Source organism: Monodon monoceros, unplaced genomic scaffold, assembly GCF_005190385.1.
Source record: "Monodon monoceros isolate NGI ecotype Baffin Bay Population unplaced genomic scaffold, NGI_Narwhal_1 Super_Scaffold_6, whole genome shotgun sequence".
NCBI lineage: Eukaryota > Metazoa > Chordata > Mammalia > Artiodactyla > Monodontidae > Monodon > Monodon monoceros.
Window position 1 is genome coordinate 96960729 of NW_021703783.1, and position 17480 is coordinate 96978208.

General features: G+C 61.4%; 1 protein-coding gene across 4 annotated transcripts in view; it reads right to left on the bottom strand.

The window, feature by feature from the left end:
• Positions 1 to 17480, bottom strand: part of WNT7B (Wnt family member 7B) — a 50321-nt gene that overhangs the window by 1325 nt on the left and 31516 nt on the right. For 3 of the 4 annotated variants that reach the window (XM_029206544.1, XM_029206542.1, XM_029206546.1), the window contains exon 3: positions 4521 to 4792. In XM_029206544.1, the coding sequence (XP_029062377.1) occupies positions 4521 to 4792 (272 nt within the window). Of the gene's footprint in view, positions 1 to 4520; positions 4793 to 17290; positions 17409 to 17480 lie in introns of all 4 variants that reach the window. The other variant, XM_029206545.1, reaches the window with a different exon arrangement.

Genomic DNA, 17480 nt, shown 5'->3' on the forward strand with positions numbered 1-17480 from the left:
ATATGAAAGAAAGACAGAAACTCCCACGGTGTCGGCTGCCGCCCCTCACTTTCCCAGCCCTGACCACACGGGAACCTGGACCGAGGCAGGAACCCCGGGGCTCACACTCCAGGTGGGAAACAGGAGGAAACCGACACAAAAAGCAGCAAAGTGCAGGGGCTGTGAGAGGGGGAGGCTGCCTAGGGTGGGGGGCTTCCTGGAGTAGGCGGTGCCTGTACTAGGTGTTGATGGTGGAGTAGGAGGTCATTAGACAAAGAGGAGGGGGAGCCAGGGCGGCACAGCGCAAGCAAGGAAGGGGAGACTCCGCCCAAGTGAGCATGACGTGAGGCTGGTGGCCTGGGGATGGAGACAGGAGAAGCTGGGGAAAAGTTTGGGGGTGAGGCTCTCTGCTCCTGTGTGGATGGTGTCCCGGGGTGGAGACAGGAGAAGCTGGGGAAAAGGGAGGAGGAAGGAGAAGGAACGGTGATGCTCCGCCATGGGCGGGCTGAGGTGGGGCGGCCCCGATATCCAGAGGAGGGGAAGGGGCCAGGTTTGGGGAACACTCAGAACTGGAATTGCAGGGCTCGGTGACTGCGCCGTGGGGTGTTTGGGTGGAAGGCACTGGCCACAAGTCGGGTCTGGGGGTCTGGGGGTCTGCGTGAAGGGTGGGACCTCCACCCCGGAAAAGCATACCTGGACCTCTTCTCTGCCTCCTGCCCCTCCCCCATCTCCCCTTCATCCCAGTCAGACCTCTCCTTTCCCTCCTTCAACCCCACCCCATGTTCATCTTTGCTTGGACCATCCCCTTCCTCCAAAAGCCCCTCCCTCCATTAATCTACCCTTCAAGGCTGGGAAGCTTCTCCTGTCCTGGCCACACTGCGTGCCATGATGCCCCCGGGCCAGGAGCTGACCAGATTCATAGCCCTCTCAGAGCCCCCAGCCCAGGAAGCAGTTCACCCCACCCCAGGCTGCTGACCCAGGAGGTGCCTCCTCAGACAGGTGGTGATGGCCAGAGACCTGGCAGGAGTGTCCAGGCTAGCATCTGTGCAGGTCAGGTGGTCCAGGCTTAACGGCCATCGGGATGCCCACTTCGGCTGCGGAACAGCTGCCCCACACCTCGCTCTGCCATCTGCCCCAAGCCCCTTCCCTCCACCCGTTCCCTCCACCCGTTCCCTCCACGTTCAGATCCTGTGTGGCAGTCAGCAGATGAAGCCGATCGGGTAGCTGTTTGTAGAGCAAGGGGCTGAAGCCTTGCTTGGCTGGGTCCCCGGGGCCTGAGCCTCTCCTGGGACGTGATCACAGGATTCAAGAATGTGCTGTTTCAGTCTCCAGTGCCCTCACGATAAGAGCGACAGTGACGGTGGCGCCAGTCCCGCTGCCCCAGGAGACCACCTGGGAGGATGCAGTGTGACCCACCCTTGCCTAGAGGAGCTGGCGGCTGAGCAGGGCCCCTCCCCTGGGCCTCACCCCTGCCCCACCACCGTAGGTAGTGGAGGGGGTGGATGGGGGAGCTCCAGAGAAGGGCTGACCGGGATTCTTTACAGAATAATGGATGGCCCACACTCTGGGGACAGTGGTTAGTTACTGTCAAGTTAGGGGGAGTCACAGGGTTGATGGGCCGTAGTCCTGAGGGAGCCCGGAGTTGAGCAGGTCTCCACACTCAGCTTGTCCAGCCCTGGCCCACCAGGGAGGCGGTGGGCCATGTGCCGGTCTGGGGTGGGCTAAAAGAGTGTCCCCCCCCAAATTCATGTCCACTCAGAACCTCAGAAGGTGACCTTATTTGGAGATAGGAACTTTGCAGATGTAAGTAAGACTCGAGATGAGATCATCCTGGTTCAGGGTGGGCCCTAAGTCCAAGGACACATGTCCTTAGAAGAGACAGAAGAGGAGGGAACACAGACACAGGGGAGGGGCCACGTGAAGACAGAGGCAGAGACTGGATGATGTGGCCACAAGTTAAGGAGCACCTGGGGCCACCAGGAGCTGGAAGAGGCAGGAAGGGTCTTTCCCCGGAGCCGTGGTGGGAGCTCGGCCCTGCCGACAGCTTGATTTAGGCCCTCTGCCTCTATGAGAGAATAAATTTCTCTTGCTCTAAGCCACGCAGTTTGGGGGACTTCGCTGCGGCATATCAGCTTCCTTTCCACGTGACTTGCTGAACTCCGTGGCCCTGGGGGGGGGGGGCCTGGCCACTCTATTATGGGGCCAGTGTGCCCCAGCGCTGGGATGACCCGTGAAGGTCTGGACTCAGTTCTCTAGGAAGCCTCAAAAGCCACACCCACCCCACCTCTACTGCCATGATCAGCCCCCGGAGACACTGTGTGGCCACCACCGTTGGCCTCTTCCAAGGGCTCAGACCACAAACACGCTGCACAGCCCCACAGGGTCGAGGCTGTTGGAGAGGCAGTGGGGGAGCACAAGGTGCATTACCCACTGTGCGGATGGGAAGACTGACTCAGCAGAAGGACCGGGCCAGCCAGGGCCTCACAGACAGCTGGGGACAGCGCTGGCAGGAGAATCCCGGCTGCTGACCACTTTAGAGGCCTTTCCTGGGGCTGCCCTGTCCCTGACGGGCCCTCGCACTGCCCATCTGCTCTCCCAGCCCCTGACAATCTCCTTCTCCTCAGTTCATGGCTTCTAGGTTCGTGGCTTCACCCCAGTCCAAAACCCCCAACATGCTGACCCTCTTCCATCCTCATCCCCCTGAACAGGCCCAGGCCCCTTCACCAGCCTCCTTGTTGTCATGCCTCCTGTCTCCCCAGGGGCCCAATCCTGCTAGCCTCCGTTTCCCTTATGCCTTTTCATCACCTGTCAATTGGCAGGACCCCCTCCCACCCACCCCCTGCTGCCACCGAGTCCCCATGTGTAAAATGGGGACAGTGAGACCGTCCTCCCAGGGGTGTGGGAAAGCCCCTGCTCAAGACCTAAGCCCCTGCAGAGGCTCAAAGGGGGGTGGGGGGGAGCTAGTTCAGTTGAGAGTTCAGACAACTGAGAGTTCAGCTCCCTCCTCCTCCAGGGAGCCCTCCTGGTGCCTCCATGTAAGTGAATCTCTCTTTCCTCTGCCCTCCCAGACCCAGATCACTGTTTGCCTGTGCCTAGGGAATGGGGCCTACGTGCTGTCTGTGAGCTCCTTGGAGACAAAGGCTGTCACTCATTTCTTCACTCATCTGTTCATCTGACAATAATTTAATAACCACCTGCTGCATGGCAACCTGCGCATCTACAGGATGAAGTCAAACCCTGGGCCTGGCGTTCAAGGCCCATTCTGGACTGGTCCCTGCTTACTTCTCAGGCCCTGTGTCACCACCCCTCGTGCTCCTGCCAGCCGGAGTACTGCAGTACTGCAGTACCCCTCCCCCACCCTCCCCCACTCCTCCCCCACCCCTCCCCCACCCCTCCACCCCTCCCACACCTCGCAGGTGCCAGCTCCTTCTGCCTCTGCTCTTCTCAGCTCCGGTACATGGACACCACTGCCTCCCGGAAGCTACTGCTACCCCTCCCTCAGGTCCCCGGGCTCTCACTGTTTCTGGGTGCAGCCCCTGCTCCCCTCATGTGGCCCCAGTTGGAGCTGTGGGAGCTCCCGCGGCCAAGGCTATGTCTCACTCCTCCCTGACCCTGCACCCAGCATAACGCCTGGCACACAGAAGGGGCCGCGAGAGTGAACGAGCCCAGCTCTGGGCCCTGGGGCACAGGGCATCTTCAACTCTTTGCCTGGAAAGGCAAGTCGTGCCTAGCCTGCAGAGCCCCACAGGCCCTGGCGCCCTGGGTGCAGCCCCCCGGGCTGGAGAGCCAGACCCAGAGGCGTTCCACTTGGCTGGCTACCCTATCTCGGGCCATCTTGCCGCCATGGCGGCCGCCCCTCCCAGCCCAGTATCTGGGGCCCTCATCTCCCAGGGGCGGGGCTGGGCTCACCCTGAGTTCTTCCCCAGTGCGTCCCAGCTTGAATGTTCTCGATCATCACCCACCACTCTGCGGCCCGCACCACGCATGACGCTGCCTGCCCAAGAGCCCCCAGCTCAGTTTCTGCCCTTCCGTTCCTGCTTCCTGGGAACACCCCTTCCTCCAGTCTCTCACAGCAATCTGAGCCAAAGGACGCCTCCTCCGGGAAGCCTTTCCTCGTATATCGGCAAGACCCCTCTAGGAGCGGGGCAGGGACATGGACTGTGGCCCAGGGGCCTCCCCTCACCCTTGGGTCCCAGGCCAGGCCCGGCTCCCACCTTGTGTGCAAACAGGATCCCTGTCTCACCCCTACCGCCCACCAGCTGGGGGCCACGGGCATCACTTCACTCCCGGCCTCAGTTTTCAAACCTCTGTCATGGGAACAGTAAGGCCCAGCTCTTCGGGCTGCTGGGACGGACAGAAGTGACGGCTTGCGCTCAGCACTCCCCACCCCGCACTTTCAGGGTTCAGTTCACCAACTCCCTCCGCTAGGAGAGGGGCCCAAAGCTCAGAGAGGGCCACAGCGTCCCGTGTAACGCAGCCGTCACACCTGACCCAGGCCTGCCCGCCCCGCCCCGCCCCGCCCCGCCCCGTGCCCGCCCTACCTTCCTGCCCGCCTCATTGTTGTGCAGGTTCATGAGGCGCCTGGCGTTTTTCTTGATCTCGCGGGCGTCCACGAAGCGCCGGGAGAAGTCGATGCCGTAGCGCACGTCGGCGGAGCAGCCGCCCCACTTCCAGCCCTCGGCCTGGTTGTAGTAGCCCTGCTTCTCGCGGTCGCAGCCGCAGTTGCTCAGGTTGCCCTGGCTGCAGGCGGCGGTGACGGCGTGAGCCACGCCGGCGGCGGTGATGGCGTACGTGAAGGCGGCCTCCCGGCTCCCTGCGGGGAGGGGGCGGGTGCGGACGGTGAAGCCCCGCAGGTCCCGGCCCGGTGGGCTCAGGGGACCCAGTGCTGGGCCCTGGTCCTGCTGCCGGCCGGCTGTGTGACTCTGGGCTCAGCCCTTAGCCTCTCTGAGCTTCTCACTAAGCACAGTGAGGCCGATAAAACCCACCTTTCATGTCTGTGGTGAGGACGGTATACAGTGGGCACTCGATGCATGCCACGGCCCTGCCACCGGCATGTAAGACACTTCTCTTCCTGTCCCGAAAGCCTGGGCTGGAGAGGCCCAACTTCCTCCTGGGAGACAGCAGTGGGGGGCGGGCCTGGGAGGGGATGTTTGGGGTCTGGGCCTCTGTCAGCCTCCCAGCGCTGCTCTTCATGAACCAGCCACTTGTGCTGATCCCTTTGGGGGGCACCCACCCCACCAGCCAGGAGCCAGACAGAATCGCCCCAGCTCAGAGCGGCGCCAGAGCCCTTCGTTGCCGTCTGTCTCTCTCCCTCTCTCTAACCACCCACTGTCACCCCATCACCAGGCCCTGGCCTCCTGAATCTCCCTTCTCCTCCGACACCCCTGCCTGCTTCAGGGGTCTCTGAACTGCCACACTCGGGTGCCGGTCCTCCTGACCTCCCTCACCCGCCAGCCAACCTCCAGGCAGGTGCAAAGTGCAGCTCCGCACCCCCCGCACACACACACACTTTCCCTCCCTCTCCTCTGCCTGAGCTGAGGAGGGAAGGCCTGCCGTCCAAGCCTGAAGTCCATGTCCAGCTGGACCCCCAGCCCCCTCTCCCCGTCCGCCACGCAGAACGACCCAAACCCAGTACTGCTCACATGTTCCTGGACGGTTCCTGGTCTTTTCGGTGTTATTTCCCTCCGCTTCATGCCCAAATTTTAACAACTTTCCAAGGCCAGTTCCAATGCCTCCTCCTCCAGGCAGCCTTCCCAGACCACCAGCCAGAAGGGAGCCCGGGCTGCCTGATCTCCCTCAGCGGCAGGTCTGACGCTCTCATTGCTCTCGACACTGTCCACCTGGTTAGCCCTACCCCTGGGACTTGCCAGCTCCACACGGGTCAAAGGCCCCTCAGATGAGCGGGTCCAGCTCTCATTCTTTATTTTCCACAGCCCCCAGCCTGTGCATCCTGCCATCCTGGCCCCAGTCTCTTGAGCCCCTCTCACCTTGCCCACGAGCACAGAGGTTCCCTGCGGGCCACGGCCAGGTCTGTGTGGTCCCCAGCACCTGCCACTATGGGTACAGAGCTCAGCGATGTCCACTGGACCAAAGCCAAGCTCTGCTGAGCGGGAATCGCACTGCCCTCAGCAATAGCGGGATGTGGCCCCTGGAAACCCACAACCCCATCCTTGCACAAGCCCTGTGTTTGTGCCCCGTGAGCACCAGCGTGCCCCTCTGTGTGCTTGGTGCTGTCCCTGTTGTTGGGGGCTGGCGTCATCCCCCCAGACTGAGAGAGGGTGGAGGGTCAAGTTAGGCCCATTCCATAAACATCCATTGAGCACCAACTGCATGGCCAGCCCTGTGCTGGGCGCCGACTATGTGCTCTGGGGTCCACCTCCTCACCCACCAACCAGCTGAGGGGAGCTCACCTAGATGGGATCCCTGTTCCCCTGGGGGGCTTACCCTCAGGGAGGTGTCTGTCCCCAGGGTGGGGGGGCCCGCCCTTGGTGGGGTCCCTGTCCCCGGGGTGGGCTTCATCCTCAGTGAGTTCCTCTACCCTGGGGGTCTCACCCTCGGTGGGGTCCCTGTTCCCAGGGTTTCTCCCACTCAGGATGAGGACCAGGCTGAGACCTTCTGGTCTCCGGGGCCCAGGGCAGAGGAGGCTTTGGTTGGCCTCTGCTGTCTCGGAGGGGCCACAGCTTCCTGGAAACTTCCATCCTCTGAGAAGAGCTGACGGAAGGTGGTGTCGGGCATCCCTTCCTCCCCAGAAAGATCAGGGGATCTTTGCAAAGGGCACAGGGCGGCACTGCCCTCCCAGGGCCTTGCTGGACATCCAGCCCCTCCTCCCAGGTGGGCCCTTCCTGCCCACACTTCCCACCTCCCGCGTGGGGACCGCTCTGCTGCCACCGCTCTGTAAGAAGCCTCTCTCAGCACAGTGAGTGGCTCCTGGAGGATCACCGAGGAGCCCTGGTCCCTGCACCGTCCAGGCCACCAGCCGGGAGCACCAGACCGACACAGGGACAGGGAGAGGATGGTGCGAAGTGGGTTACTGAACTCCTCGCTGTTGGTTTGGTGTCACCCAAGCCCAGCGGGGCCTGCGACAAGCTTGCGCATGGGCGGGGGAGCAGCGGTGAACTCGTGAGGGGATTCCAGGAGAGGAGGGGACCACAGTGCTCTGCGAGGAGGGGCACAGGGAACCATGGAACCTCCAAGAATGCCCTGACCTGCCTCTCTAAGGGAGGGCGGGGGGTGGAGTCAGGGAAGGCTTCCTGCAGGAGGTGACATCTTAAAATAAATCTTACCAAGAAGTATGAGTTAACTCCCCATGAGTGCATGAGAGTGTGTATACGTGATGTGTGTGACTGAGTACATGGTGTCTGAGTACATGAGCGTGTGAGTATATAGTTGTGTGGTGCGTGGGTGGTAGGTGCGTACTCCTGGTGCACACAGAGCAGGTGCAGAGGTGTGAAATGGCTTTCTGTTGCTTGTGCAAGTCTGAGATCAAGAGCAATAAGAAAAGAGGTGGCCGAGGTCCCAGGGAGCCAGCTTGTGGGTGGCCAGAGATGTCCCATGAAGCAGCGGGCACTTTCTGTGCAGGTGCTGGGGCAAGAGGCTGTAGGATGTGGATCTTGGACCTCACTCTGGCTACGCAAGGGGTGGGGTCCTGGAACTGTTTCGAAAGTGGATCAGCAGAGCTGCGCTTCTCTCCTCCTCACGCCATCGCTCACCTGCTGTCACAGCACCAGCATCCCTCTAACCCTTAGCACGTGTTCTCATCGCACTGTCCCGACAATCGTGCGAGGCAGGTTTCATCCTTATTGCCATTGCACAGGGGAGGACGCTGAGGCACACAGAAGTTACGAGACTAGCTGTTAGGGGCTGAAGCCGGACAAGCCCAGCGAGGCAGACGGAGGGACTCGGGGCCTGGGGCGCAGGTCACCGGAGGCCATCCTGCCCCCAGCTTGGCCCCCGTGCAGCTCAGTGACCTTGGGCAGGAGGAGGCAGGAGAGGAGGTGTGCACAGCCCCCTTGCAGAGGAGATGCTGCACTTGGACGATCTGTGGACCCCAGGCGTGCGGTGGCGGCGGGGCGCTAGCGGCAGGGGAACGCCGGCGGGGAGCTCTGGGGAGGTAGAGCTAGCCTCAGAGTGGGCGTGTCACAAGCTAGGCGCCCAGCAAGGGGTTAGAAATCTCCACCAGTTGTGTAATCACACCAAGAGGCCAGGCCAACGGCGTTAAAAGTGCCACAACCAAGCCCTGCCTAGGCGAGCACGGTGCAGCGTGCCCTGGGAAGCCCTGCCCATGACCTTCTTCTTCCCCAAACGCTCTCCCTCCCCTTCGGCAGCCAGATGGGGGACTCCCACGTCCTCCAACCTAACGCCCCCAAGCAGGCCAGCAGGCGCCCAGGCCGGGCCTGTGTGTTTGGAGGGCATTTCACAGAACCGTCTCCCAGGCTTTCTGCTCCCGCCTGGTTGCTGCCCTGCTCAGCTCAGACCCGGTTAGTCATCAGTACTCACCGGGCTGCCGCTCCCACTAATTCCTGTTTTATTTGCTTTTAATGAGCCAAACCCTCTCATCTCACCATGGAGACAAAGGGGAGGCAAGCAGTGAGAGAGCTGCAGTCTAGGGAGAACCGAGGAGAATGAGGTGGGGTCCTGGATGGAGGGGTTCCCACGTGCCCACACTCTGCACATACATCTTATTTAATGCTCACGACAGCCCCGTGGCCCCATTTCACAGACGTGGATGCAGACTCAGAGGGCTTTGTTACTGGCCCCAGGTCATAGTGTGCCTGACATGGAGGGATGAGACGGGCCCCTCCCCCGATCACCACATGGGCCGGCTTGGAATCCCTGGCATGTTGCCTGCATGTCCTCCAGGGTGAGAAGGAGCCAGTGTGTAGATTTAGAAAGAAGTCTCTTGGGCTTTCCTGGTGGCGCAGTGGTTGAGAGTCCGCCTGCCGATGCAGGGGACACGGGTTCGTGCCCCGGTCCGGGAAGATCCCACATGCCGTGGAGCGGCTGGGCCCGTGAGCCATGGCCACTGAGCCTGCGCGTCCGGAGCCTGTGCTCCGCAACGGGAGAGGCCACAACAGTGAGAGGCCAGCGTACCGCAAAAAAAAAAAAAAAAAGAAAGAAGCCCCTTGAACCCGTGCGCCTTGGCCAGCAAACATCGATGGCTCCCCAAGCCTCAGAGATGCCCTCAAGCCCAGCCGTCCCACCCACCATGCCATCAAGCCCCACCTGGCCAAGCGCAGCAGCCGGCACACGCCACTGCTCTGGAACAGGAGTAGCCTGGCTCCCTGCTGCCCGCGCTGGGGGACGCTGGCCCCCTCCTTGCTGGGAACCCTGCCTGCGCGCCCACGTGCCTGCAGCTCACCCAGACTCTGGACGCAGCTGGGAGGCCCCCTGCTCCCGGAAGCCCCATTGGGGTGAGGGCCCTCCTCTGGGCTCCTGCCAGGTGCCCGCGGGCTGCAGGGGTGGTGGGTAGGATCCATGTCTGATTCTTCCAGGTACGCCCACCCTGCAGCGTTATTCCCTGGGTCCTCATGTGAGCAGGGCTGGGGCTGGACGCACTACATTCATCACCTTTTTTTTTTTTTTTTTGCGGTACGCGGGCCTCTCGCTGCTGTGGCCCCTCCCACTGCGGAGCACAGGCTCCGGACGCGCAGGCTCAGCGGCCATGGCTCACGGGCCCAGCCGCCCTGCGGCATGTGGGATCTTCCCGGACCGGGGCACGAACCCGCGTCCCCTGCATCGGCAGGCGGACTCTCAACCGCTGCGCCACCAGGGAAGCCCCATCACCTCCTTTTATCTCCACGACCACCCACGGAATAGATCCTCTTGATGAGACCCATCTCGCAGGTGGGAACACCGAGCCTCAAAGGCAGGAAGTGATTTGCTCCAGGCAGTAGCAGTAATGGCTGTCTGAGCACAGCGGCTGCTCCAGATCTGTCTGGTGATGAGGGTGGGGAGTCGGGTGAAGGCAGCGAGGATGGTCTGTTTGGGGCCAGCAGCTGTCCTGGGGGTACGCTTCAGACTTGGGAGGCCCGGGGGCCCCTCTTGGGATCCAGAGCCACCCCAGCGTGGATCTGTACCCTCAGACACCAGAGCCAGCAACAGGGCTCTGCAGTCTGCGTCTGGCACCTGACAGGTCAAGGTGGGCTCCATTAGCCATGCGGGGCCCCGGCCCGAGGTTTTGGGAAAGCAGAGAGGGAGGTACGGGGAGACTTGGGGAGGAGCAGGCAAGAAAGCCTTGGACTTGCATTCTCACACCTGCTGTGCGGCCCCAGGCAAGTCACAAACCCTCTCTGAGCCTGTGTCCCCATTCGCCCTACGGCCCCAGGAGCAGCTCTAAGAGCAAACAGGACAAATGGGCATCGCCCTCAGCATCACCAAATACTGAGCGGGCCAGGGAAGCCCAGGTACAGTGCAGGGCCCCCAGGACAGGCCCAGGCCCCTCTCTGTGCTGTCCACAGCCTCCTCCTAGTCCGCCTGCCCAGCTGCCCCCTCCACGCCTATTCCGGATGAATCTACAACAGCCAAGCCCTCAGAGACCACTGCCCCGTGGGTAAACTGAGGCGCTGGCCGCTCAGGGGCCAGCCGCTCTGCTCTCCCTTTGCTCTTGGTTATTCAAACTTAACCGCACCCCCACTGCCCCGCTCCGTGCCTGCCAGACCTGACTCCCCGGGAAAGAGGGTCTTCCTGGGTCAGTAGGGCCTAGCCCACCCGGCTGTCCCCTCACCCTGACCCCAGTGAGGACGCTGGGGACCAGGCAGATCTTTGTGAGCAGTTACTGGAGGGGACAAATGTGGCTCCTGGGTCATGCGGGGGCCTGGGCAGAACAGAGGTCCCCTCACCCCCCCAGGGCAGAGCTGGGGGCTGTGCCCACCCTCCCCAGGCCCCAGGCACACACCCCCTCCTCAGTGTCCCCTCAAAGCCACCTGCCACTTCCTAGCATCCCTAGGGGCCTGGCACACTATCTTTAGAAAGCCACAAAAAGCCCTAATTGAGCTCATAATGACCCGATTAACTACAGGCCTGGGGAGGCAGGGTGAGAAAAGCACTTGCATCCCTCTGAGAAGGGGAGCTGGGGACCTGGCACCTAGAGGCTGGGAGGGCCTCAGGGACCATCCAGTGCTAGCTACTCAGTGCAACTCCTCAGACAAGGAGTCTGAGGCCCAGAGAGGGGCAGCATGCTGCCCAAGGTCACACAGTGGCTCAGGAAGTCGGGGAGCCCAGACCTGACATTCCAGAATGACTGAGGTGAGGTCAAAGCCCCAGAGAAGGGGCTCAGAGTCTGAGACCTTGAGTTCAAGTCCAGACCCTAAAATTGGCCAGTTGGGTCCCCTTGGACCAATCAAGGGGCCTTTCTATGTCTCGATGTCCCCACTTTGCAAAATAAGGATAACTGCTCTGATATGGCCAAGTCACCACGTCAGGGGACCCACGTGTGGTCCCGGGTGGGCAGGCCTGGCCCCAGCACACAGAGGGTCGCTGACGCGAGCTTCATGCCCACACGTGTGGGACACACCACACATGGGCTCTCCGTGGGTGTACACAGGTTTAGGCATACATGCATGTGTACCTCTGCATGTGTCCCCATGCCTGTGTCCCTGGGCATATGCCTGGACTTAGTTTGCACAAATGCAGTTCCTATAAGCGTGAGCAAGTGTGTGCTCCTGTGTGTGTTCCTGTGCTCGTGGCCAACGCAGCTCAGATCTGTCAAACCCTGCCTCTCTGCCAAGCTGTACTTGCCCCTCTTTGAAAAAACACAGCATTTTCTACAATTCAGTAATAAAAAGGCAAACAACCCAGTTTAAAATGGGCAAAGGATCCGAATAGACATTCCTCCAAAGAAGGTATAAAAATGTCCATTAGGGCTTCCCTGGTGGCGCAGTGGTTGGGAGTCCGCCTGCCGATGCGGGGGACACGGGTTCGTGCCCCGGTCCGGGAGGGTCCAGCGTGTTGCGGAGCGGCTCGGCCCGTGAGCCATGGCCGCTGAGCCTGCGCGTCCGGAGCCTGTGCTCCGCAATGGGAGAGGCCACAGCGGTGAGAGGCCCGTGTACCGCAAAAAAAAAAAAAAAAAAAATGTCCATTAAGCACAAAAAAAGATGCTCAACGTCATTAGCCATCAAGGAAATGCAGATCAAAGCCACGATGAGACAGCACGTCACACCCACTAGGATGGCTAAAATACAAAGAGAGACACTAACAAGTGCTGACGAGGACGTGGAGAAATCAGAACCTTCGTGCACCGCTGGTGGGAAGGGAAAATGGTGCAGCCGCTACGGAAACCATTTGGAGGTTCCTCAAAATGTTAAATACAGAGTTACTATTAATACTTAACCCAGCAATTCCTCTCCTAGCTATGTACCCAAGAGAAATGAACACGTGTCCACACGACAACTTGTATGTGAATACTCATAGCAGCAAGATTCACGATAGCCAAAAGGAGGAAACAACCCAAATATCCATCAGCGGACGAATGGATAAAGAAACTGTGGTCTCTCCACACAATGAAACACTCTTCAGCCATATAAAGGAACGAAGTACTGACCCAGGCCACGACATGGATGAACCTTGAAAACATGACGCTCAGTGAAAGATGCCGGACACAAAAGCCACATGGTGTATGATCCCATTGATATGAAACGTCCAGAATGGGTAAATCCACAGAGATAGGGAGCAGGTGAGCGTTGCCAAGGGCGAGGGGGATTGGAGGATGATTGCTAAGGGTTTCTTTTTGGAGCGATGAAAGTGTTCTAAAATTGACTATGGTGATGGTTTCACAACCTATGACTAAAGACCAGTGGATAGTACACTTTAAATGCTTGAATTGTACTGTATATGAGTTATATCTCAATAAAGCTGTTCTAAAAACATACAGCATCTGATGGTTTTAGGGGATTGCATACAACCTGTCCTACTCGATTTAAACTCTCACAGGGGCCCCACCTCACAGTGAGGATGCTTGGCTCAAAGGAGGCAGGTGACTGGCCCAAGGTCTCATGGCAGGCTGACCACAGAGCTGGGATCTGACCCAGGACCCCAGAGTCCATGCTCGGACCACTCCCCCCGTACCCACCAGAACAGGGAAACCATACAGTCTGTCTCCCCCCTCACTGACCAGGCCTGAGACCCAGGCTTGCATGTGTCACGCCCGGGCACCCTACTCCATCTCTCACCCTTCCCTCCCTCACTCCTGTGCTACCATCCCAGCACCAAGCATGGCCTGCAACCCCAGGGCCCCAGGGAGGAGGCCCTCAGCCCCTACCCATCCCCAAGCCCACGGCCAAGCATACAGCAGGACAAGACTAACACATCACAGCCCAGGGGACCAGCGGGCTTGGCAGGGTTCACAGGGAGTGCAGGCAGAGGGCCTCAGTCAGAACCACGGACGGGACAGCGGGGCGGGTGGCTGTAGGGAGGGACTTGGGTGGAGGATGCCCAGTGCAGGCCCCTCTCAAGAAGGATGCCGAAGGTGAGTCCTAAATGACAAGAGGAATGACCCATGCAAAGGCGCAGGGAACACTGTTCAGGCAGAGGGAACAGCAATGCTAAGGTCACAGGGAGGGAATGAGCCACGCGTGTATGGTTTGATGCAGAAGAGACAGCCACTCCATGGTGACTTTGGGAGCCCGTGGGGACGATATTAGATTTTATTCTATGAACATGGAAAGCCCCTGGAGGGTGCTGCTGTGACCGACATTGGACATGGGACGGGGTGGGCTTCCCGAGTCCTTGGCCCGGCCAGTGGGACAGTGCCAGCTGGTGAGCTCCCCCACTCCTCTGAGACCCTCCACCACCACCCCATTCAGCCCTCAGGCTCCCAGGAGCTTAGAAGGGGTGGGAGAATACCTCCCCCTGCCCACAGTTTACAGGTGGAGAGATGGAGGGCAGGGAGGCCAGGAGACACCCTAGGCCACACCAGCAGCTCCTGGGGTCCCCTAGCGGGGCAGCGCAGTGCCCGTGTCCCAGCCTTGGCTCAGTCATGGGGCCTGGGCACGCACCCCCTGCCCGAGCTGCATCCCAGCACACACGGGTGAGGTGGAGAGGCTGTGGGAGGGGGGAGGCAGGGGAGCCCATAGATGCCTCGAGGCCCACCAGGCCCCAAATCCCCATTTGTGCACTTGAAGGGTCAGAAGCCCAGAGGCCCCGCCCCACCAGGCCCCCCGCCATCCTGACCTAGGATTCTGGCGGTGTGGGGGGCCTGGCCTGGACCACCACCGGGTGCGATCCACGCTCTGCTGAGTGCCTGCTGGAGAGGCTGCCTTGCACCCCGGTGCCTGTTTCTGTACCTGCTAAAGGGAGGTGATAACATCACCCACCTCGCGGGGTCCAGCGCCGCGTGGGTGAGGAAGTGCTCCGGGCGCGGAAGCTGCTCTTATCACCCATCGCAGAGCGGCCTGGACCCTGGGACAGGCGAAGGCCTGTGCCGGCGCTGTGTGTGTGCACGTGCGTGTGCCTGTGCGTGTGCGTTGCCCTCTCTGTGTCCCTCTTGCCGTAGGTCTCTGTCTGCCCTTCCCTCTCAGTTTCTGCCTCTCTCTCTACGTCCCTCTGTCCCCCCGGCTCTCTCCGGCCCGTCCCAGCCGCCGCCCCGGCTCGTCCCCGGCTGAGTCAGTGTCTCCACGCTAAGCTCTTCCCTGCCGTTGTCATAAACAGAGCACTGGAAACAGTCGTGCCAGGTCCGAACACGCCGGCACACCCACGCCCGCGGCCTTTGTTCTGACCTGGCGGGGCCCTCACAGCCGCAGCGGCCCTCCAGGGGGGTCGTGCTCCGGCTGGGCCCAGGGGGCCTGGCCCAGGGCCACGCGGCGAGGGGCAGCCAGGGCCGGGGGGTCTGCGTCCCCAGCTGGGCTGGCCTTCCAGGAGCTTCCACCCCTGCCCCGTGGCTCTGGGGAGGCTGGCAAGGCCTCTTCTGCGGCCTCTCTCCTTAGGGAGGTCAGCCCCGGGCAGCCTGCCTCAGACCACGCCCTCCTTCGTCGGGCCTGCGGCAAAATCAGCCACTGCCTGTGAGGGGGGACACGATGGAACCAGAGCCCCTTCCCCGCCCCCCCGCAGCTGCCCCCTGTCTCCACCAGCCGGTACCCGGACCCCGCCGGGGCTCAGGACTGAACCGTGGGTTCAGATCTCTAGTTCTCACCGGCGTGTGACCTTGGCCAAGACAGGCTTCCGCGGGCCTCAGTCTCCCCATCTATGCTGTGCGGACAGGGGAACCAGGAGCGAGTGGTGTTTGTGCACGGGCCGGCCGCGGCGGCCTCGGGGGAATGGTGCTCCCACAGTGGCGGCAGGAGGGGTCCCAGGTGGAGACGGACTGAGGTCTGGGCCAGGCCTTGCCCTTGGAGGCCGGAGGTGGAGGCCCGCCCACCTGGGATCTGTGTCCTGCTTGGTGGACCAGACCCCGGCATCCTGGACCCCTCGTCCGTGGAGCCCTGGGCAGATGTGCATGCCAAGGAAGCAGAGGGTCTTCCTGCCCCTATTCTGAGGAGAGACGCCCCCCCCAAGTCCTGGTGGCGTCGGGGCCCCAGCCTCAGCCCTGGTGTGGGTGGGTAGACGGGGGCCCGGAGAATGGGAAGCCGTGCCCAGGGTCACACGGTGGGACCGCGGCAGCGCCCTCTCCCTTCCCAGACCCCATCCGCCCCCCCACAGCCTGTCCTGTCTGTCCGGGCCCTGCCAGTGAAGGTGGAAAATTCCCATCCTGGATGAGCTCCAGGCGGACCTAGAGGAGTCACGTGGAGGGATCAACCACCGCCCAGCCTAAGCCCCCAGCTGCTCACCACTGGCGGGTCCAGAGCCTGGTCGTCTCAGGAACCGCTGCTCCCGGGAGCAAGTTGGCCTTCCGGTGCAGGGGCCCAGAGCCAGGGCCACCCGAGCGACCAAGGCTCATCACACCCTGAACCAGGAGTGGGCTTGGGGAGCCCTGCCTCCAGGAAAGTCTTTCTGATTCTGACATTCGAGGCCCCAATTCTCCCTAGTGTCCTGGTTGCCTGGACCCCGAGCCTCGAGCCTGGACAATGTCTGTTCTGCTGCCTCAGGCTGGGCCCCCGGGATGGGGGTGGGGGTAGGGAGTGACCAGGACAGACAGGACGAAGCTGTGTGTCCCTCAGAGCCGGGGCCTGTGGGCCGAGAGGGCGTGCCCGGTGTAAGGCCGGGGCCCAGGCAGGCCTCCCAGTCCAGCCCCATCGGCTCACCCAGGACATCCCGGGTGCAAGGCTCCGAGAGCAGGGCTGGGCGGTCTTCGCTCCACTGCCAGCACCCTGCCCCTGGCCTGACAGGCAGCGGGCACTCAGTGCTTGCAGGCTGAGCAGTTACAGGGGCTGCCAAAGGGAGCCACCCTCACGCCCTGCGCTGCCCCAGGAAGCAGATGGTCAGTGACCCTCTGCCCTCAGCTGAGCTGGAGGACGACGTCCTGGGAGAAGGCAGTCAGACCTGGGTTCGAATGTCCACTCTGCCCCTGACCAGGGTGACTCCGGGCAACTCCTGACGCCTCTGACAGCAGTGCCACCAACAGAAGTCTCACACAAGCCACGCAGGTCATTTTAACTTTTCTAGTTTCCACATAAAGGAAGTGAAGATAATTAGGTGAGCTTAAACTTGGTAACACATTTTACTTAGCCAATATATCCAAATATTACCATTTCTACATCTTAATGTGAAAAGATCACGAAAGAGCTATTTTTCTTGCTTTTTTTCTCTCCAAGTCTTTGAAACCTGTCATGTATCTTACACTCAACAGCATATCGCAGCTCGCACGCACCATATTTCAAGCGCTCTCCTGCCCGCGGTGGCCTGTGCCCCCAGAGTGGACAGTGCAGGCTTCGTCCCTCCTGGGGACTCGTGTCGGACCTCCCTGAGCCTGGTGTGCAAGCCCCGGGCAGGGGGCCGGGCATGCAGTAGGTGCACAGGGCCTGGGAGCTGCCCTTTCTCCTCCAAGGCCCCGGCCAGTGGCCGACTTGAAGCCCCCAGACCCTCGCCTTTCAGACACTCAGAGGTAGGCCACTCTGCTCCCTCAGAGTGTCCAGAAACGGATGGGCTTTGCTGAGCCCCTACTGCAGGCAGCCAGGAGGCTCAGGGCTTGCTCCCAACACAAATCTCACCCACGAAACAAACGGGCGCTGCGTGAGGCAGGATTAGGGGTGGCCCCTATGCCCGGTCATGTCCGAGCGGCACATGACGGGCGGGACTCAGTGTTCCATGGCAGCTCGGGGTGGGCGGGGGCCCGAGTGCGCGCAGCTGCAGCCCCCATGCCCGTGCCAGTGGGTCCCAAGGGGCTGGGCTCAGGCAGAGATGGGGTGGTGGGCGGCAGAAGGCCCTCTGTGCTCAGACCCACCTGTGCCTTCCTGGCCTTCACAGCGCTCACGCCTCAGCCCACAGCCCTCCAGCCGTGACCCCTCCTGCCGCCTCCGGTCTCCCCACCGTTCCATTTGCTCCAGACGCTCCCACAGTTCCTGGAAAATACCATCTACTTTCTTCTGGCCTCTGGACTTTGGCACATGCTGTTCCCTCCACCTGGAGCCCCC